Raw genomic sequence first — 22,548 nt, forward strand, 5'->3', positions numbered from 1 at the left:
TCAGCCTGTAAAGACATCCTTGACCTTTGGAACACCAAAGGGTTAACATCTAAAGGATTGAGACCTGTATATTCCATCCTTGGTTTTAAACAGGAGTTTGTTAAGTCTGCCCCATTCTTAGCTTGGGGAAAAGAATTAGGTAGGGATTTATCAACCTGTAGCTGGTCCTCGTCGCTCTCTTTAATCTCCAAGGCATTTACATGTGTCACACATTATGAAGCGGCAATAAAAACTATACTCCGTTGGTTGTTACCTCACACCTGAGCGGTTAAGTCATATGTAACCAGGCATCTCCCAATTGTGCTGGCGGGGGCTGTGGAGGCAGAGGAACTTTATAATCACATCCTCTGGTCTTGCCCCTTGAAGGACAGTCATGATCTTTTAGCCTCTATTACAGGAAGAACATTCTCTCCAACCCCAGACTTAGCTTTGCTTCTTCATAACATGGTAGAATACCCAGTTGCCATTCGTTATGTTATAGCGCATGTCCTACTATCTACGAAACTAGTCTTAACCAAATATTGGAAATCTTCTAATGTCCCAAAACTTCAAGAGATAGTTGATCTGGTTACCAACACTTGTGCTTATGAGAAGATGAAAGCATATAAGAATCATACTTATCCTAAATTTGTGGCCATATGGCAGGTGTGGTTTTCCTCTTCTTATGTGACCATTCCCTGCACATAAAATGCTCTAGGTACCCTGGGAGGCGTAGCTAGGAGAGAAATGGGCCTCGTCGGTCGCAGGTTATTGCTTCCTTCCCTCCTTTCCTTTGGACTCACCAGATGGAAAGTATCTCTGAAGCTGAATAACACCTAAGTTGTGGTTGATGCAGTAGATATTTGTATTGTTACTCCACCATGTAGCTCCGTGTGAATCCACGTATTGAAGAACATGCTCACACATGTACTGTATTTGTTGATATTCTTTATTTGAAAATATTTCAAAAACTTAATGAAAATAATTTGTTCTGAAAATGCAATAGTGTCCCTTGAGTTGTGCGCCAACGAGATTTACTGCAGACACACATTAAAAAAATCTTCAATAAAAGTGTGACATTTTTTGGGAGGGTTTTTCCCAATTTTAACGCCACTGTTAGGAGGTTAAAGGGTGGTGCATGACTCATGTGGTTGATCTCCTATGACCCCCTCTGACCCTGCTCTACACCTCATTTCTCAAAGCAAACAGTAGGTCTGTCTCTGTTGCCCATAGCAGCCAATCAGAGCTCAGCTTTGATTAGTCCTGAGCAGTTTAAAGGGGTTGTCCAGGTGTTTAATAATGATGACCTATCCTTAGGATAAGCCATCAATCAGATCGGCAGGGGTCCAAGTCACAGCACCCCCGCTAATCAGCTGTTGGAAGAGGCTGCGGCACTCCGGTAAGAGCTTCGGCCTCTTCTTAGGCCAAAGGTCTCATGGCCTAGGCACAGGTCATTCAAATGAATGGGCCTGAGCTGTAATACCAAGCACAGCCACTATATAGGGTGGCCAAATGTCCGGATTTAGGCCGGGCAGTCCAGTTTTCTGGTGCCCTGTCCTCCGTCTGGCGCAAGGCCAGAACGGACACTTAGGATTAAAGGGGTTGTCCGGGCTTTTACTATTGATGACATCAGGATAGGTCATCAATATCAGATCGGCAGGGGTCCTACACCTGGCACCCCCGCGATCAGCTGTATTTGGTCTATGGAAAAGACCATAGACAGCAGCGGTGAACAGGAAGCGAGAAGGGAGACAGCACGTGCGCACTGCGCATGCCGACTCCTCATACAGCTGATCGTGGGGGGGTGACGGGTATTGTACCCCCGCCGATCTGATCATCTGCCCTGAGGATAGGTCATCAATAGTAAAAGCCCGGACAGCCTCTTTAGTTTTGTATATAGTATACCGAAGTATTCTTCCTAGAAGCAGACTTTCTTCCTTCGTCTATCCCATACTGATTCTTGGACCCCATTATTGCATTTTTTTTATTTTTAGTAAAACCTGCAGTAATGTAAAAAAAACGGCTCCTGACTGAACGGATGCAGACAGTTTTTTTTTTGCATTCATTGGCAACTTTGCAACCCATAAAAGTCTGAACTCTAATAGAAAGTGAAAGAGAAATCCATTAACAGATCTGTGAACAAGACCATTAGCCTTTTTCTAACAAAATCTGTATGAATTTCGTGAAATTAAAAGAATAAATAAATGAAAAATGGCCTCACAGCAGTCCATATAAATGGAAATATTCGGAAAATGATGCCATATGCATACTTGCCAACTTTTGAAGGTCAGCCTCTGGGAGGTGCAATGTTATGGCGTGCGTAGCATGCCGACATTTTTCTTTTATAGCCGGGGCCCGCTCCATTCTGACTAGCCCACGACCCTCTCAAATACCAGTGCCACATACAGTTATAGTACATCGGGGTTAATCAGCCCTCCATGCTGTGCCTGGGACATTCAGCAACTCTTCTTTCTAGGAGCCCCCTGGACATCCTGGGAGAGTTGGCAAGTATAGCCATATGGGATTCCATGTGCCACCATACAAAGGTACACACACAGGGCTCTGCTGAGCCCATAGGGTCCATTCACACGTCCACAAGTCTTTTGCGGTCTGCAAATTGCGGATCCGCAAAACACGGACACCGGCCACGTGCGTTCCGCATTTTGCCGACCGCGCATGGCCTGCCCTGTGATAGTAATGCCTATTCTTGTCTGTTGCTGCAGACAAGAATAGGACATGCTCTATATTTTTGCGGGGCTGCGGAACAGAAATACGGATGCGGACCGCACATGGCCTGCCCTGTGATAGAAATGCCTATTCTTGTCCGTGGCTGCAGACAAGAATAGGACATGCTCTATATTTTTGCGGTGGCTATGGAACAGAAATACGGATGCGGACAGCACATGGTGTGCTGTCCGCATCTTTTGCAGCCCCATTGAAATGAATGGGTCCTCACCCGTTCTGCAAAATTGCGGAACAGATGTGGCCCCATTCATACGGAGGTGCGAATGGACTCCGAGAGGTTTGAGTTTTAGAACAGGATTTAAGAAAACAGACTGATTTCCAGAAACAGCGTCACTCTTCTCACTGGAATGGGAATGAGCTGCAATACCTGTAAAAGCCACATCAAAATGAGTGGCGCTGTTCCAAAGGGAAAAAAATAAATAATCAGATCGTTTTTTCTGATCCTAGAAATGTAGATAGAAATTGGGATAACTGTCAGATCAATGGGGGTGCTAGGACCCCAACCATCACGAAAATGGGACCCCTTGCCCCTATATAAATGGAGCAGTGGTCGAGCATGTGCACTTCCGCTCCTCTTGTCTCTATGGTACTGATGGAGATAACCAAGCACAGCCTCCCGTAGAGACACATGGAGAGGTACTGTGCATGCTCAACCACTACTCCATTCATATAGGAGCACAAGACTCCTGGAATAACGTGTTTTAACCAGAATACCCCTTTAAGTGCTGGATTCATTTCTGTGGCTGATCCTGGTGATAATTAACTCTCTCCCGATTTTTTTTTCCCTGTAAATATTCGGAAGACGGGAGTTGAGTAATGAAACGTAAGGATGTTTCAGACACAATCACTGATTTGAAGAATATTCACTATTCCAAGGGCTGTGCCAATTTAGAACCATAGTCCGTATGATGGCAGCTGATAACACGGCGCCGATCGCTAATTCATGAGCGTCACATCATTTACTCCTGAAAAGAAAACCAAATCAGCAGAATACGCTCACTGTACGGCCGCCCGTCTGGAGGACAGAACTCTATTTTTACAACAGCCCCACATAGCAGATGGCAAGGAAGAATACCGCACAAATGAATCACAGAAAACTAACTCAGCTGCAAAGTCGTCACCCCGGGAAAAAAAAAGAAAAAAAAAAGCAATTAAAAGTTTTACACAAGAATGAATCTGCTTCCATTTGCAGAGCTCAGAGGAGACCGACTGATAACCCCCCGGAAAAATCCCATTTAATGGCAAGAAGAATCGAATGGCTGCAAGTTCACTTTAATTACATTGATAATGAAGTATTAAAGGGGTTTTCCGAGACTTTTTAACTGATGACCTATCCTCTTGGACAGGTCATCAGTAACTGATCCGTGGGGGTCTGACACCCGGGACCCCCGCTCTTGTAAGCGCCGCAGCCTTCTCTTAGCTTTCCCTATATACCGATGACGTCACGTGACGTAGGCGCAGCTCAGCCCCAATGAAATGATGAATGCATGTATTTTGGTAAGCTGCGAGGAGCCCATCAATCAGACATTGATAACCTATCCAGAGGTCTTGGAAAACCCCTTTAATAGTTATCTGTCCCTTACTCACCGTTTACTCAGTTACACGTACAGCATATTTATTTATTCTATGCACCTATATAGCGCTGACATATTCCGCAGAGCTTTACAGACATTAGCATCAAGCTGTCCCCAGTAGGGCTCACCATCTAAGTTCCCTATCAGTATGTCTTTGGAGTGTGGGAGGAAACCGGAGAACCCAGAGGAAACCCACGCAGACATACAACCTCTATGCAGATGTTGTCCTTGGTCGGACAGGACCCCAGCGCTGCAAGGCACCAGTGCTAACCACTCAGCCACCGTGCTGCCCATATCTGTGACCTGGGGTATAAATGGAGGGTGGCTTCCTCTTGATTGGATGCCACCCTCCATCTCAAGAAAGGAACGTCCCATCGAAAGAAGGGAGGACTGATGGCTGTGTGATTCTTAGGCCATATCTCCCTTCCTTGATATGTAGAGGTGCAGATGACAACAGGCCTCATGTAGGCCCTTTTTCAAACCCTTATGGGATGGATGCAGTGGAAATCCTGCCTACATTACCGAGGTGCTAAGATACACCTGACGACACCTTCTTGGTGCTGACATTGTACTGTTACTCGCTCACGATGAAGATCACTCCTTACCGTGATGATCAGACCCTTCTCCTGGAAGTAGTTGACCAGCGGGACTGCGTTCTGCTTGAAGTTCATTAACCTCCTCTGAATAGCTTTGAGATTATCATCCGGTCGCCCTTGTTGTTCTGCCCGTTTCAGCAGTCGTTCTTTCAGTTTGTGATTGGCACAAGCAAGAAAAACCACCAGATCCGGTGTACAGATCTAAATAGACATAAAATAGAGGTAATGGTGAAACCCTGACCTGAGTAACTGTTGGAAAAATGAAATCCTACTTTATAGGCAGATCTAGATTATGACTACATCCACATGTTGCTGTGTAGCAAGAGCCATCATGTACACTGGTCTACAACCAGGTCCCACAGCTTAATGGCTTGCAGCGGGTTTGAAGGCCAATTTTGAGTTACCAAAAACCACAGTATTCCAATAAATACTTAACAGTAGGAAGACATTTTTTCTAGGGTTCTGTGGGAAGAAAAGTTAGGCGAGCAATCAATTCACAAATGGATGGAGGTTCTATGATCTAGGTACCCCCTAAGGACTCCTGCATATAAAAGCTAAAGTTGACCATACACCGAACACTTGACAGCTTTCCCTCCCAACGCCCATATACATGAATGGTCGAGTGTGCATGTTTTCTCCATGTGGAGACGGGAATAAGCCGATGTCACCTATCTCTGGTGGCTTATCTTCAGTAAGGGATCAGCATTAAATATCAAAATGTCCAGTCCTTTTTTCTCCAACCACCTGCCATCTGGGGAGAGTCAGGATATTCCCAATACACATCAGTATGGCCAAAACCAGCAGTTTTGGCTGACATTCATCTAAAGTGCATGGACATCTTCATGGTGTCCTCATGTTCCGTTTTTTGTGTTTTACTAAGACATACAGTAGTTACATTCATCTCACATATTCTAGCTTTTGGTTCCAAGCAACATAAATAGGAATTATGGCCATACAAAGCCCCATTCAAAAGGATTATCTAATGATCAGGATGGGACTCGGAATATTAGGGATGAGAAAACCATAAGTTCTCCACCTACATGTTTCCTTGTTGGCCAACATTACATAAGTATAAAGGGACGACGGCTGCTATGCAAACGTGTACTACCAATGCTCCTCAACCATGGTGAAGCAAGAGCAAACTCTGCTACATCTTAGAGAAACAGGCCTGTGTCAGCAGAGGTTGTCCAATGTCCATGCTATGGGCTGCTCAGGGGAGTAGCTATATGCAGATGTAGCAGTCATAACTGGCCCATGAGCCTGAGGGGACCCAAAACCCCTCTGCTATGTAAGAAGACACCAGTATTATTAAAAGCACACAGGTGATGGGGGCCTCTTATAGATTTTGCACAGGAACCCAGGATCTTCAAGTTATGCCTCTGGGGTTCCTCATAACACAGCAGTAAAAGACAGAGGTCCAACCTCTTTCTTCCAAGGCTCCCATCTCCAGAACAGGACCCAGCACTGCAAAATCACATCCTACACTGCTGGCTCCCATGCTTAATGATCCGGTGGCTAAAGGGGAACGACAGGTGGAACCAGTGGTGGATCCAATCTGAATCCTTCAAAAAAAATGAAAAGGGATTTATTTTATTATAATTCAAGTAGAATAACTTCCAGTCATCCAAATCCCAGGATCCAAGCAGTTAACGCACCTCAAAAAGTGATACTGGTGTCTAACTTTTTGGGTTGCTCACTGTCAAGTCATTAAACGGAAGTCATTAAACGGTCATGTAGACTCATGGCATGGTCTACTTCCATCCTAAACTGTGTTACTGTATCCATGCTTCTGAAGCGAGAGTCAACAGTGATTGCTCCCTATTCCGATTGCCCATTGGCAGAGGTCACAATAACGGCTGTACAAGCGTCAGACGCCTGTTCAGGCCATTTTACTCCCTGAAAAAAGTCTAAGGCGTACCAATACGCCCTAGACTTTTCCCTATGATTTTCAGCGAAGGCTGCGCTGTGAACGACACGGGCAGCACAGAGCAGCTCTCTCAGTGGGTGCTGCTGCTACAGCACCCGGAGCACCATGTTCAGGAACTAGAGCAGGGCTCGCCCTCCGGTCCCAGCTGCTGCTCCGGATGAGCCCAGGAAGTTAGTTCCTCTTCTACTGTGGTGAGGGGGCGCTGTGGGTAGGGGGGCACCAGGTATCATCTCTACAGTGTGTACCACTGATAATGCGCCAAAGGAGTGTTCTGAGGTTCACCTGATGCCGTGAACTTGTTTAGTACCGGACTGTGCCGAGCTGTCTGCAAAGGATCCCCCATTGTTAACCCCTTCAGTCAATCTAATCCCGTCCTACTGTAAGATCTTATATCCCGTTTCCTTTCCCTTCCCATTACAGATTGTATGGGCATTGTGGGTACAGCTTGTTGATCTGCACACATGCACCAAGCTCTATTAACTCTTGCTGTTCCTTCAGAAGAAAGAAGGACCCGCACAAATGAAACTTTGCATTTCCCCGTTTCATCCTGCGATTTGGTGACATAAAGGTATTGCTCTGCTCAGGAGGATGAGCCCAGTAAGTTAGCTCCTCTTCTCCTGTGGCGATAGGTGCTGTGGGCAGCGGCACCATGTATTATCTCTAAAGTATGTGTATTCATTCATGGTGTATGGGCACTGCACCCTCCAGTGTGTGTATGCTCGGAGAAGAGGAGGGGGTATGCCCCTGGCACTGTGCATGTAGAGGGCACTGGGGTTTGTAAGAGGCAGGCAATGGCAGGAAGGCCTGTGCCCTGCTGTGGCGCTCATGCCTTTCTGCAGCTCTGCTTCACTCCCATGTAACATGTCATAGGATCCACTAGTGTGGACAAGGATAGGGTCCCAGTGCTAATGGGACCCTGCCTGTAACTCCCATAGACCTACGTGCAGCTGTATGCCACCTAAAACCAGAGGGCTGTTGCGGCCTACTGCTTCTGTCAGGGGAGCTGTCTGACTGGTGATAAAGCACAGGGAAGGTCCACTATACTGGACTATACTTTATCACTTGGCTATAATTGCCCGAACAGTAACGGTTCCCTGCATCCCCACCTCTTAGGCCCCGTTCACATCACCACCATTTATTTCTGTTCTTCTGCAGAACAATGAAAATAACAGAAGTGCTGGATCAGGCACAGAACGGAGGTGAACAGACACCATTTACTGTTATGGAGTCTATTCAGTTTCCGTTCAGGATCCTGTCTTTTTACCAGACAAAAAAGTCCTCATGTAATTTATTTATTTTTGTCCGAATCTGCGACAGAGCCTCCAGCGCAGATGTGAACAAGCCCTTAACATTATGTAGGCCTACTATTAGTTATTTCTATTACTTCAAGTTTCGTACTCCTCCTCGCCTAAAAATACTCCTCAAAAATGGTCAGAGGAGTATTTTTACTCTTCCGGAAAAAATGTAGTGCGACCTCTGCCCATTGGAATAGCAGTGACGGAAAAATACTGGCGTGAATTCTGCATGTTTTACATGCTGTGCAATTACTAGACCTTCGCAGCAGATGCTTTGCAAGGTCTATGCCCCATCATAAAGAACCGTCCTGTCTTCTAGACACCGGTGAGTCAAGCCTCAGTATCCAAGCTTTAATCTTCTCCACCTGGAGAGAACCTCTTGGCCTATATACTTCCCGAGCATGAAAACGGTTTTAAAACCCACTTCCAGGCAGCCGACATCCTGCAGGGAATTGTGGGTATCAGTGAATAGATATGAGGCGCACGCTGAGGGGCAGAGAAATCACTCGTCTTCCTAGGTTTTACTAAATGATTAATATTTACCCGGGTGAAAACACAGAAATAGAAGAGCTTGGATCTACTCTTGGCTTTGGCTCAAAAAAACTGCAAGAAAAGCAGCCACAAAAACTATAGAATTTTTCAAGAAAACGCTGTGGGAAATATATTCCAATTGGCGCTTTGTTATGGCGGCCTTAAGATTGCCGTTGGTGCATCTTCGGGGGGTCCTTGCACCAGAGACTTAAATCTATGCCAGCCGGGAGCTGGTCTAGACTCGTAGATCTGGTGTAATGAGGAGCACCACTGGTAAATGTATAGGGCCAAGGAGGTACTGTCCACAGTCCATGTGGCCAGACAACCCTTTTTGTCTGGCCACATGGCCACATGGCCACATTTGACAACCGTTCGGTGGAAAAGCAAGAGAAGTTTCAAATATTTTGTGCCACTGCAGAAACCTAGGGGGTCATTAATAAAGCCCCTGCTCTGGCGCCCGGCCTCTCCATAACTTTGGCGCATCCACTGCCGCTTCCTAGCCGTCTAACATTTAGACCATTTTCTACGCCTAAACCAGGCTTAGAAAATGATGGATGAGACGGGTCTGCCGGCCTGTCCCCTTCCCCGCCATGCCAACTTAGACCTGTGTGAGCGGGACAACGTTGCAGATTGCGGCGCAATGAATCTGTGTCTGAAATACACCTAATATAGTGTCCTCCTTATTTATTTTTTTATTTTTTTTAAATAGAACTTTGGTAAATTCCCCCCACTATGTTTCTTGCTTCCTGCATTCATATTTTTGGCTTAAAAATCTGCCTTGGAATTTTTCCCAAAAATGCTGTATGTGATGTCATTGTATAATGAAAATATATGCAACTTTCTAATAAACTTTGTAGCGATGCTTGATGTCAGTGTGCGGAAGCATCCTTGTTTACATCCGCCTGACAACCCTTCCTGACTGCAGCTGGTTATTTGTTACAGTGTATAAGTCCAGACAATGGTCTGTGAGCAGCTGCAGGCGTCATAGCTCTGGAGAACAGCAGAGAAATGAAGGAGGAGCGCCTGGTGTAGACTGGAGTTGTCGGAAACTAAATTCTGCTATTTTCAAGGTTCCTGCTGTGAGTGAATCCTGTTTACAGCTAAAGGCTGAACCTGTACAAACCTAGAACTCAGTGTGCACGGTACATTGTCTTTTACTGTAGGGTCCTATGGACTAGATATGCTTCTATATGCAAGCGGCATACATCAGAATCTTAGGCCCCATGCACATGCAGAATACAGATGCGGTCCGTGTTGCATCCACATTTCTTGCGGACCTGTTCACATCAATGGTCTGCGGTCTGAATATAGGACATATTCTATCCTTTTGCGGAACGGACATACAGATGCAGAAAGCACACAGATCATCCATGCGTTCCGCAAAAAGTGGACTACAGACTTATTGAAAACATTGAGTCAGCAAATAAAATGTGGACATCTCTATTTTGCAGATCTGTGAAATGGATACGATGGTGTGAATGGGGCCTTAAGGAAAATCCACCTGAACGTTACCTCCGACTATGAACATAGCCAAATATATCGGAAGCACAAATCCTGCACTGATTTTTTGCTACAATGTATCAGCCTGAAATACAGAATGTTTATACAACAGAAGATTGCAGAGAAAGATGGATACAGAGTTGAGAGAATAGTTAGGGGTTTTCTAGGATCGTCCATCAATATCATCTCAGTACCTTTTTCTGTCTAAAAAATGGATATCAGACGGATTCCAAATGTGCGCAGGATCGTTTTTTTTTTTTTGTTTTTTTTTTTTACAGAATACGTTTTTACCCCCATAATTTTTCTGTTCTTTCCGACGGATCAGATGAATGGAATAATAAGGGTGATGTGAACTGTGGATAATCGCAGTACCAGTCATGGCCACTCCAAAATAGGATGGCGCTGTGCTTGGTATAGACCAAGGGGAAAGCTACCCCTTCAATCAGTCAGACCCCCACCAATCCAATAAGGTTAGTCTATCCATTTCAAAGGATATTCCCATCTGGGATATTTATGACATATAAATAGGATATGCCATAAATGTCTGATGAGCGCGTTTCCACTTCTGGGACCCTCCTAATCTCAAGAATGGGGCCCTGCCGAGCTGCATCCTCTGCATTCACCATTATGGGACTTCCAATATGCCATAAATGTCCCAGATAAGTCTGAACAGGTTTTGAGCCTATGGATGTAAACAGGAATGCTTCCATTCATTGACACTGTTCAGAGATCTTGACAACGGAAGGGAATTTAAACACAAAGCAATTTAGAAAGTTGCAGAATTTCATTTTGCAGTAATTAGACTTGGAAAATGGTAAAAAAAAGGGGACATTTCAATGGGCCGAGTATACAAGACTCCCATCAGGGCAGCTCTGGAGGTTTGTTCTCATGGTGAGCCCCTGCACAAACTGTCAACGGTCTCTGTTCCATTAAAATGCAAATGACGATCCTCGGGTTATAAATATCCTAAATCCTTTTCTATTAACCTCTGGCTATTCCACCGCCCTCTATCAACACAACACACCCGCTCTGCAAACTCCCGATCTCCTTGCACGGAACGAGCAAATGGAAAATCCATGAGATTTTTCACACGTTCAAAAACTTTCAACTTGTAGGAGAGGATATGATTGGGAAATATTTAGCGGCCCGATGACAATCTCGGCCGTAAGCGACTGACACGTTATCTCCCCAGTTCCCGGCAATGCCCCCTTGATCTTGAGCTTCGTAAATTGAAAAAGACTTCAAGAAGTCTTAGAATTCCAGGCACATCCCAGGGTGCGCAGACAAGAAAATGCATTACTTGGCACCGGCCTGCTGTAATGAGATGGTAGTCACCTCCGCGCGTTAAATACAGACAGGAGCCGCGCTACAGTGACGGGCTGGCGTGATAAAAAATACTGACATCAGGCTGCTACCTGCAAGTTTCCTCCTCGTTTGCTACCAGCCACAGAATCTATCGCTGCAGAGTCTGGTGTAAGTGTACGGCCACGTGGAAGGAACTTTGGTGCGGATAATCCATGAAAAATCGCCATGAGTTACATTTCGCTGCAGACATGCCATGTATTTCACCCTCTGGATTGCAAAACTTTAGCCCCTTCCCTTACATTGACAAGGCTAGACATCTTCTAGCACCGCAATGTACCTCCCAGTCTCGGCGCTTGCGCTGTGGATCTGCTGCTGCTCTCAGCAGCACGGACACCGAGACCTGTCTTCTCACTTCTGCACTGTTCTCCCGATCTCGGTGCTTGCGCTGTGGATCTGCTGCTACTCTCAGCAGCACGGACCAGAGACCCGTCTTCTCACGTCTGCACTGTTCTCCCGGTCTCGGCGCTTGCGCTGTGGATCTGCTGCTACTCTCAGCAGCACGGACACAGAGACCCGTCTTCTCACGTCTGCACTGTTCTCCCGGTCTCGGCGCTTGCGCTGTGGATCTGCTGCTACTCTCAGCAGCACGGACACCGAGACTCGTCTTCTCACGTCTGCACTGTTCTCCCGGTCTCGGAGCTTGCGCTGTGGATCTGCTGCTACTCTCAGCAGCACTGACACCGAGACCCGTCTTCTCACGTCTGCACTGTTCTCCCGGTCTCGGCGCTTGCGCTGTGGATCTGCTGCTACTCTCAGCAGCACGGACACAGAGACCCGTCTTCTCACGTCTGCACTGTTCTCCCGGTCTCGGCGCTTGCGCTGTGGATCTGCTGCTACTCTCAGCAGCACGGACACCGAGACTCGTCTTCTCACGTCTGCACTGTTCTCCCGGTCTCGGAGCTTGCGCTGTGGATCTGCTGCTACTCTCAGCAGCACTGACACCGAGACCCGTCTTCTCACGTCTGCACTGTTCTCCCGGTCTCGGCACTTGCTGAGTCGGAATCTGTGCTGCTTGGAGTGTCGCAGCAGATCCACTGTGCAAGCGCCGAGACCAGGAGGCACGGCACAGAAGACAGGGCAAGACAATCCAGGGGAATGGAGGAGAGAATAAAGCTGTGGGTATTAGGCTGACAGATGCTCTTTAAAGGACATCTCTGCTATATCTGAATCATGCTTGCGCACAGAGTTTGTATGTTTAAGTTTACATTCAGCGTGCTAACAGGAGATCAGGGGGTGGCAGCTATGTAGACGTCAGCGCTATGGCCTGAGCAGGCACATTCACTCGTAGGCCTCATGCACACGGACGTAGTTTTGATCCGCATTCACTTCAATGGGGCGCAAAAAAAGCGGAGCATCAGTTGCTCCGTGGTCCGGCCAAAAAATATAACCAGTCCTATTCTTGTCTGCGTTTTGCGAACAAGAATAGGCAGTTATATCAAAGGCTGTCCGTGCCGTTCCGCGTTTTGCGGAACGCACGCAGACACTATCTGTGTTCTGCGGATGTGCGGTTTGCAGACCGCAAAACACACAATGGTCGTGTGCATGAGGCCTCAGGGTACATGCACACGTTCAGGATTCATGTGCGGAGAATCCGAACTGAAATCTGCAGGTGTTCGCAGGGAAATCCGTGCAGTCAATCCGCATCAATTGGTGCGGATTTGGTGCAGATTTTTCGCATGCAGATTTTACTAAGTGAATGAATAAAATCCGGTCAGGAAAAATTAAATAAATTGACATGCTACGGATTTTAAAATCCGCACCGCAGGTCAAAATCCGCACTGAGAAAATCTGCATTGTGTGCATTGAGAATTTCAAATTCTCATAGAATACAATGTACATGACCTACGGTGCGGATTTTCTGCACGCAATCCTGATCATGTGCATTTAGCCTTAAAGTGCATTTCTCCCCTTATTTACCCTTTTTACCTAAGGGCACTTTCACACTAGCGTTTTTGTTTTCCGGTATTGAGTTTCGTCACAGGAGCTCAATACCGGAAAAAAAACTGATCAGTTTTATCCTAATGATTTCTGACTGGAGAGCAATCCGTTCAGGGTGAATCAGCTCAGTCCCTCTTATGTTTTTTGGCCGGAGAAAATCCGGCGGCATGCTGCAGTTTTCTCTCCGGCCAAAAATCCTGAACACTTGCTGAAAGGCATTAATTTCCATTGAATTCTTTTAATGCCGGATCCGGACCCAAGTGTTCCGGCAAAACGGATCCGCTCTTTCCGTCAGCGCATGAAAGTCTAAAAGGGTCCATAAATAGATGATATTGGACGTGTGGGTTTCACAGGTGCTCTGCCCATTAAAGAAAGGCACACAAACCTTGGTTACTCACACGTCTCTTCTTCGACTTAATCAACTTTTGGAAGAAGTGTTATAGAGAGTTGAAGGGGTTATCCAGGTATTGATAACAATGATCTATCCTTAGGATGGGTCATCAATATCACTTCGGCAGGGGTCTGAGTCCCAGCACACCCGGCGATCAGCTGTTTCAGTGAGCTGCGCTGGTGACCGCAGCTGTCTCCCGCAGCTTTCCGAGCACAGCGCTGTACATTGAACAGTGGCTGTGCTTGGTATTGCAGCTCAGCCCCATTCAATTCAAGTAGGTGGAGCTGCAACTAGGACAAGTGACCGATGTATGGTGACATGGCCTAGGAAGAGGCTGCTGTACTCACGGAGTGTCTGCCTCTTCTAACAGCTGATCGGCGGACCCCTGCTGATCTGATATTGATGACCTATCCTGAGGATAGGTCATCAATATAAACTGCCAGACAGGGGCGTAGCTAGAAATGCATGGGCCCCATAGCAAAAAAAAATTATGGGCCCCCCCCCCCCCAATAACAGTGTCCCTGATAGTGACTGACCCCGGCAACTATTGTAAGACGGACGCCGCGTTCCTTATGTAAGTGAGCTTAAAGGGAATCTGTCACCAAAAAAATCGCTTATTAAGCTGTAAATAGTACCTTATAGTGCTGCATAGTAGTTTCCTAATGCACTTTTTCTTAGTTTAGCCGCATTTAGCCTCCTTGAGAAATCAATGTTTTATTCAGCCACTGCCCCGTGCTTCAAGTCAGGTTTGAAGTCAAGGGGGCAGCGGCCTAGGCGTCTCCAATGCTGCTCTCCCCGCCTCCCGCCGCCTTTATTGACACACTGGATCTCAGTCCCGGGACCGCGCTCCCAGCCCGCATGCGCAGTAAAGGACTGCTGTAGCCTGTACCGCGATCCCGGCTCCGGCTCGTACACTCAGCCGGCTTCAGTTTCGCTACTACGCATGCGCCCGCCAGCCTTACATACTAGCGCAGTTACAGAAGATGCCGGGCACATGCGCAGTAGCGAAACTGAAGCCGGCTGAGTGTACGAGCCGGAGCCGGGATCGCACTACAGGCTACAGCAGCCCTTTACTGCGCATGCGGGCTGGGAGAACGGTCCCAGCACTGAGATCCGGCTTGTCAATAAAGGCGGCGGGAGGCGGGGAGAGCAGCATTGGAGACACCTAGGCCGCTGCCCCCTTGACTTCAAACCTGACTTGAAGCACGGGGCAGCGACTGAATAAAACATTGATTTCTCAAGGAGGCTAAATGCAGCTAAACAAAGAAAAAGTGCATTAGGAAACTACTCTGCAGCACTATAAGGTACTACATACTAGTACATACTTTGCACAAGTTTATTATTTACAACTTAAAGGGAACCCCTGCTTTTATCTTCTCAGTTGGACCCCTCCTTCCATCTTCACAGCTGGAACCCTCCATCCATCTTCTCAGTTGGACCCCTCCTTCCATCTTTTCAGTTGGACCCCTCCTTCCATCTTTTTATTCGGATGACTCCTTCCATATTCTCATTTGGACCCCTCCTTTCCTCTTCTCAGTTGAACCCATTCTTCCATCTTCTCAGCTGGACCCCTCCCTCCATCTTCTCATGTGGACCCCTCCTTCCATCTTCTCAGCTTGACCCCTCCTTTCATCTTCTCAGTTGGACCATTTCTTCCATCTTCTCAGTTGGACCCCTCCTTCTATCTTCCCTGCTGGGCTCCTCCTTCCATCTTCTGAGCTGGCCTCATGCAAACGACTGTATGTATTTGTGGTCTGCAAATTGCCGATCCACAAAATACGAATGATGTCCATGTTGCATCTTTTTTTTGTGTGGCCCCATTGACTTCAATGGGCCTGTGGTCCACATTTTGCAGCCAAGTATAGGACATGTTCTATCTTTTTTACCAATGATCTGTGTGCTTTGTGCATCTGTATGTTCAGTCTGCAAAAGATAGAACATTGGCTGTAAAAGAACTATCTTGGCTGCAAAATGTGGACCACGGGCCCATTGAAGTCATCCGTATTTTGCGGATCCACGTTTTGTGGACTGCAAAGTTCATACAGTTGTGTGCCTGAGGCCTTATAATGAGAGGAGAGGACACTTCTATATCTTCCGTGCTTGAGTGGCACACCGCCCTACTATTAAACATGGCTATTGGCTGCACTGTCCAGCAGCATCAATGTTTGAGCATGACTTTCGGGAGGTGAATCTTTCCTGGTGTGTTTTGGCCCCTGTCTTATGGTAAGACAATAGTTTACATAAAGAGGACCTGCCGTGTCCTCACAGAACTGTAACTGTAAACCTTTACAGATCTAGCTCATCACTGGTTCCAGTGCTTTCTTTATTCTCTATTTTTGCCCCCCTATGTTTGCCCGCAATTGGTGCCGTTAGTTTCAGAGCCCAAAGCTAGTAAATTATCAGGTAGATGATCTTCACCTCCCAGTGTCAGTGGTTGACGTGACGTTCCATCGACACTGAGCAGTGGAGGCCACCACCTCACTCACTTGCGAGTCGCATCGATCTTCTCCTCCACGTCCGGCCAGTACTGCCACGGGAGCGGGACCTCCCTCCTCTGGCTGAGCCTCCGCCCCTCTGTAAACTTAGCCGCCGGCGCCGCCTGCAGCGCGCAAGTGTTGTAAACTACCCGTGACTGCCAGGGCTGTACTGCTTATCTCCTGGGGGGCCCCCTATAGCTACGCTACTGCCGCCCGCCCATGCCCCGCCCACTACACTGGTGGTTGCTATGGTTGCTATGGCGATCCCTACGCCACTGCAACTGCTAAGCTGGAAAGGTCTACAATGACATTGCTAAAGACCAGCATTTCACAGTTAGAGAAATTATCTACAAATGGAGAAAATTCACGACTGTTATTACTTTCTCTAGATGTGGTTGTCCTGCTACGATCACTGCAAAGGTACAATGGACAATCCTGGAGCATGTGAGAAAGGGCAGCAGCAAAGATCTCTGTTCATAGAAGAAGACTAAGAAGGAAGCTGTTGATGTCCCAAAAACATTGTAGTCAATCTCAAGATTGCCAGAGAGACCACCTGTATGGTTTGTCCACAAGTATGGTAAAAAACCTCATCAAAATGTTATCCAAACTGTGAAGTATGGGGCAGGGTCAGACTGGCCCACCAGAGTACCAGAGGATCCTCTGGTGGGCCCAAGCTATGACAAGAATGGAACCCTAATAAAACAGGGCCCTTAGGGTCGCAGAGCGTGGGCCCTCAGAATCATTTCCTCTGGTGGGCCCAATGGACCTCAGTCCAACACTGGGAGGGGGCCTCATGGTTTGGGGCTGATGGATGGAGCATCATGGTTTGGGGCTGTTTTGCCGCCTCAGGCCCTGGAGACCTTGTGATTATTGAAGGAACACTTTCTTCTAAGGCCTCATGCACACGACCGTTGTGTGCATCCGTGGCCGTTGTGCCGTTTTCCGTTTTTTTTCGCGGACCCATTGACTTTCAATGGGTCCATGTAAAAATCGGAAAATGCACCGTTTGGCAGCCGCATCCGTGATCCGTTTTTCCTGGCCGTGAAAAAAATATGACCTGTCCTATTTTTTTCACGGCCAACGGTTCACGGACCCATTCAAGTCAATGGGTTCGTGAAAAAACACGGATGCACACAAGATTGTCATCCGCGTCCGTGATCCGTGTCCGTTTTTTCCTATAATTTCAAAGGCAAACTTGACTTAGATATTTTTTTCATTTTTCATGTCCATGGATCCTCCAAAAATCAAGGAAGACCCATGAATGAAAAAAACGGTCACGGATCACGGACCTACGGACCACACTTTTGCGGACCTTAAAAAAAAAACAGTCGTGTGCATGAGGCCTAAGGTGAATGAAACATTTTTTACAAAACAAAGAGTGTAGGGGCATCAGTCCATGAGATCAAGCTGAAGACACGGTGGGTGGTGCAACATGACAATAATCCAGAGGACACAAGTAAATCCACTATAGATGTTTGAAATTTGATTTGGAATGGCCAATTCCTGATCTTAACCCTATGGAGATGCTGTAGTATAACCCGAAAAGGGCTGTGCATGGCAGGCATGCCAGAAATACCGATCAACTGAAACGGATTTTCAGGAAGAAATGGTCCAAAATTGCTCGTCAACATTTTGCAAATCTTATTCGCTGCTATACAAACAGGGGGCGTAGCTAAAAGCTCATGGGCCCTGGTGCAAGAGTTCAGCTTGGGCCCCCGTCCCTCAGTGCTTGTTGGCAAGGGGCAGGGGAGCACATAGCCTTCCTGCTGCCTGAGGAAGACATTGAAAGGGCACCCCCTTATGCCAAATTCTTAACCTAACCCCTTCCCTCCAGCCAGAGGTGTAAATTGACCAGTATGCACTTTCTATAATGCCAGTGTCTTATGTGGCACAAGGGTCTTTGGGCCCCTCAGGCTCCTGGGCCCGATAGCGACTGCTACCTCTGCACCCCCTATAGCTACGCCCCTGTATACAAAATATTTGGTGGAAGTGATTGCTGCTAAAGGGGGATCTGCAGGTAATTACATTCAATGGAGAAATATGACAATGAGTGGCTCGCCTATCGAACCAGAGATGGGACTGGTGCACACCACCTCAGGCTCACCATATGCCTGTACCAAAAAACAAAGAAATATATGAAAAAGAAGGGGGGCACTGAGTGGTCCCCGTCTTTTTCATATATTTCTTAATTAAATTCAATGGTTCACTTACTTTTTCTTCTTTCACTTTGGAGGTTTACTCAGCGTGCTCAATAAAGGAATGAATGGTACAACTGCTTGTGGGTTATGAGTTTAGTTAGATTGTGTTTGTCTCTAATTGTGACTCGGAGAACAATCAGACCACGATTTATTACTAATTACCATAATGCAAAAACCCAGGCAATTCCTAAGGGTTCACTTACTTTTTTTTTTCTTTCTTACTGTGTGATGTTAAATTGACATTCACATTAAATTATACTTTGGTACAAATAGAATCAGCTGCAATAAGAGGCAATACTGGAGACAGATACATATCTCCCCCTGGATATATCCTAGATCTGCAAATGCCTTCCCTCCATATAGGAGCGTAAGCGCAACCAGCGAACACACCTTCAAAATGTATGCTAAATGTATTACCATAACATGGTCAGACATCCCGTTATTATGTCTAAGGCTACTTTTACACTTGCGGCAGAGTGATCCGGCAAGCAGTTCCGTCGCCGGAACTGCCTGCCGGATCCGTCAAAAAGTATGCCAACGGATAGCATTTGTAAGACTGATCAGGATCCTGATCCGTCTCACAAATGCATTGAAATGCCGGATGCATCTTTCTGGAAAAACGGATCCGGCATTTATTTATATCACATTTTTTTCGGTCTGTGCATGACGGATCCGGCATTCCGGTATTTTGAATGCACTACTACATTCCTATGGAAAAAAAATGCGCCATTCAGGCAAGTGTACAGTTTTTTTGGCCGGAGATAAAACCATAGCACGCTGCGGTATTATCTCCATTCTGAACAGTCAAAAAGACTGAACTGAAGACATCCTGATGCATCCTGAGCAGATTGCTCTCCATTCAGAATCCATGGGGATAAAACTGATTAGTTATTTTCTGGTATTGAGCCCCTAGGACGGAACTCGGTGCCAGAAAAGAATAACCCTAGTGTGAAAGTAGCCTCATCGATTAGGGACTTTCTCTGGAGTTTTTACAAGCGGCTTAATACCCGCTGTTCAACAATACAGGACATGGCGCGACGTCCACAAAAGAATACATCATTAAGGGAAGATTAATCCTGCGTCTCCCTGTTGGTAAAGTGGGTATCAGAGCGGGACTTGATTTGCTGCAAATTGTTTCCTGCCAGGCATCTGACAACACAAAAAGTGAATAAGCGGATGAGAGAGGTGCTTACCTTGATCCTCAAAGGACAGCGCTTGAGCCACGTCTCGGGGAAATCCGTCTATAACGATCCCCTCCGAGTCTGGAATTTGCATTAGTTTTTGTTTAATTTCAGTGATTGTGGTTTCCTTTAAGAGAGCGGAGGAGAGAAAGGGGACGTTAATTGCCTGCGCGTATAATGGATTAGATTTAGGTTAACGGCAGAGGTGATGCGGCCTTACCTGCGGAGCCAGTTCTCCTGTCGTTATTATCTTAGCGATTAGGCTCCATTTTCTGTTGCTACTCGTGTTGTGAATCTTTTTTCTCAGCAGTTCGCCCACTGATATGTATTCAAATCCGTAGCGTTCGGCTATTTTCAGGCTCTGGGTCCCTTTACCGCTACCGGGTCCACCTAGGAGTAAAAAATAGCAGAATCAGACGCATGGATCAAAGCCAGGAGAAACAAAACTCTACAAGAGGGGGCTCTGCCAAGAAACCACTAAACCCATTGGGATGTGTATGAACCAGAAGAAGCCCCGATGAGTAAGGAAGAAATATGCTCTGAAAATGTAATAATTCATAATGAATGACTTGTGGACTTAAGACTTAAAGGGCTTCTGTCACCCCACTAAACAGTTTTTTTTTTTTTTGTGTACTTATAATCCCTATCCTGCGATATTGCTATACCTTATGTTATTAATAATTTTCGTTCAGTAGATTTTTGCAAAAAAAGTACTTTAATGATATGCTAATTACCTTTCTACCAGCAAGTAGGGCGTCTACTTGCTGGTAGCAGCCGCAGAAAACCGCCCCCTCCTCTTGTTGATTGACAGGGCCAGCCGCGATCTCCTCCTTCTGCCGGCCCTGTCAGCATTTCAAAAATCGCGCGCCTGTGTTGATTCGGCGCAGGCGCTCTGAGATAAGGAGGCTCGCCTCCTCAGCACTCCCTCTTCTCTTTCGGTGACGTCATCGGCGCAGGCGCACTGAGGGAGTGCTGAGGAGGCGAGCAAGGAGTCAATCAACAAGAGGAGGGGGCGGTTTTCTGCGGCTGCTACCAGCAAGTAGACGCCCTTCTTGCTTGTAGAAAGGTAATTAGCATATCATAAAAGTACTTTTTTTGCAAAATCTACTGAACGAAAATTATTAATAACATAAGGTATAGCAATATCGCAGGATAGGGATTATAAGTACACAAAAAAAAAAAACAGTTTAGTGGGGTGACAGAAGCCCTTTAAGTCTATAAGAGGAGCCGCTAATATCAATCGTACATACGAATACTGGATATATGTGAGATAGAGACTTGATTCTGGGGTGTTGGCCCAGCTCTCCATGCCTGCGCTGCTGCCCCTGCACGCGGGCGCCAGGCTCGCTCACTCCCTCCTGCTGCCGTGCTGATAAGCGCGGGCAGCTGGTAGCTTAAACTGTTGTATCTGCGCCCCGTGCCGGAGCTTCCTTCCTTGCTGGCACGAGTGCAGCTATGTGTCCCTGGCATCCTCCATCCTGCTGTACTGCTTGTTAAGACAGGTAGCGGCCGCGTCTCTCCTCCTTTTGTGAGGCAGCACGTGCACACCCTCTATCTCCCCGGCCTATGGCTGGGTTGCAGGATGTATTAAAAGGCGCTTCCTGCCTCAGGAAGGCGCCTGAGCAATCTTGGTCACTAGCTTGTCTGGTGCCTTGTGTGAAGGTGTTTGAAAGTTTCTGCTTCTCGATTAAACGGACTTTGCTTGCTTGCCGCCTGCCCCTGACCTTGGTGCCTGCCCACCATAAAGGGGTTGTCGCACAAATAATATTCCATAGTTTTCAAACCAGCACCTAGATCTGAATACTTTTGTCATTGCATGTAATAAAAAATTTTGTATAGCTGCTCAGTTATTCAATGAAATGTAACTGTATTAGGGTTGTTGCGATACCAAAATTTTGATTCGATTTCGATACCATAAAAAAGTATTGCGATACTAGATACCATTCGATACCATGCGAAAAAAATAAAACACCAAAAAAGCCGCATGTATTCCGCATTTGAAAAAATGGCGAATCGCGCAGTTTAAATTTTTTTTTCCTGTTCTGGCGTTCACCGCATAGGAGATTTTTTTATATTTTAATAGTTTGGATTTTTGGATGTGGCGATATGTGATATCTGATCGTGTAGGCGCAGGCCGCAGGCGGTACTGCGCCTGCGCAAGATTTCTGGCCGCCGACAGGAAGAAGGACGGGGCATTTCTCGAAGGTAGACGATGACGTGGGGAGGGGGCGGAACGTTTGCTGGGGCTGTGGGAGGTTATTTGAGGATCAGGAGGCGTTCTTGGGCACTGCAGGGGGGCGTCACTGGGCACCGGAGAAGGAAAAAAGCGCCCCTCTGGGCACCTTGGAGCCTCATTAGCATATCATAAAAAGGACAAAACGAAATAAAGTAAGAAGAAGACTGCAGGAAATAAGGTACTTTAGTCAACATGGCGATGGTGACAGCTTAAAATGGTAAAAGCAGGTGACAGATTCGCTTTAATAACTATTTCCCCCTTAGGGGCTAGAACCTGGGATCCCTTGTCCTATTTGCCCTGATAGAGCTCTATGATGGTGACTAGGACCTCGCACTGTCCCTGCTGCCCTGTGCATAGTACACACAGCAGCAGGGAGGTTACCATGGACGGCTTCAGTAGCATCCTGGTTGCCATGGTAACCGATCGAAGCCCCGCGATTACACTGCTGCCGCTGCCACCAATGAGTTATTCCAATAGCCCTGTTAATAATAACACCTCAAACCCAATGGGAAAAAAACAAGGGGAGCGGAGGGATGGGGCAGAAATGGGGCAGACATAACAAGTAAGCCCAGCAGGGACAGATCTCACCAAGCCTGGAATCGCGTCAGACGGCTC

At 46.8% G+C, this 22,548-nt stretch overlaps 1 protein-coding gene across 2 annotated transcripts in view; it reads right to left on the reverse strand.

Moving 5' to 3' along the window:
• Positions 1-22,548, reverse strand: part of AK5 (adenylate kinase 5) — a 194,635-nt gene that overhangs the window by 135,826 nt on the left and 36,261 nt on the right. For both annotated transcript variants that reach the window (XM_044300470.1, XM_044300471.1), the window contains exons 4-6: positions 19,918-20,087; positions 19,713-19,824; positions 4,904-5,097 (exon numbers count right to left, since the gene is read on the reverse strand). In XM_044300470.1, coding sequence (XP_044156405.1) covers positions 4,904-5,097; positions 19,713-19,824; positions 19,918-20,087 — 476 coding nt within the window. The remainder of the gene's footprint in view (positions 1-4,903; positions 5,098-19,712; positions 19,825-19,917; positions 20,088-22,548) is intronic.

Source organism: Bufo gargarizans, chromosome 7, assembly GCF_014858855.1.
Source record: "Bufo gargarizans isolate SCDJY-AF-19 chromosome 7, ASM1485885v1, whole genome shotgun sequence".
NCBI classification, from domain to species: domain Eukaryota; kingdom Metazoa; phylum Chordata; class Amphibia; order Anura; family Bufonidae; genus Bufo; species Bufo gargarizans.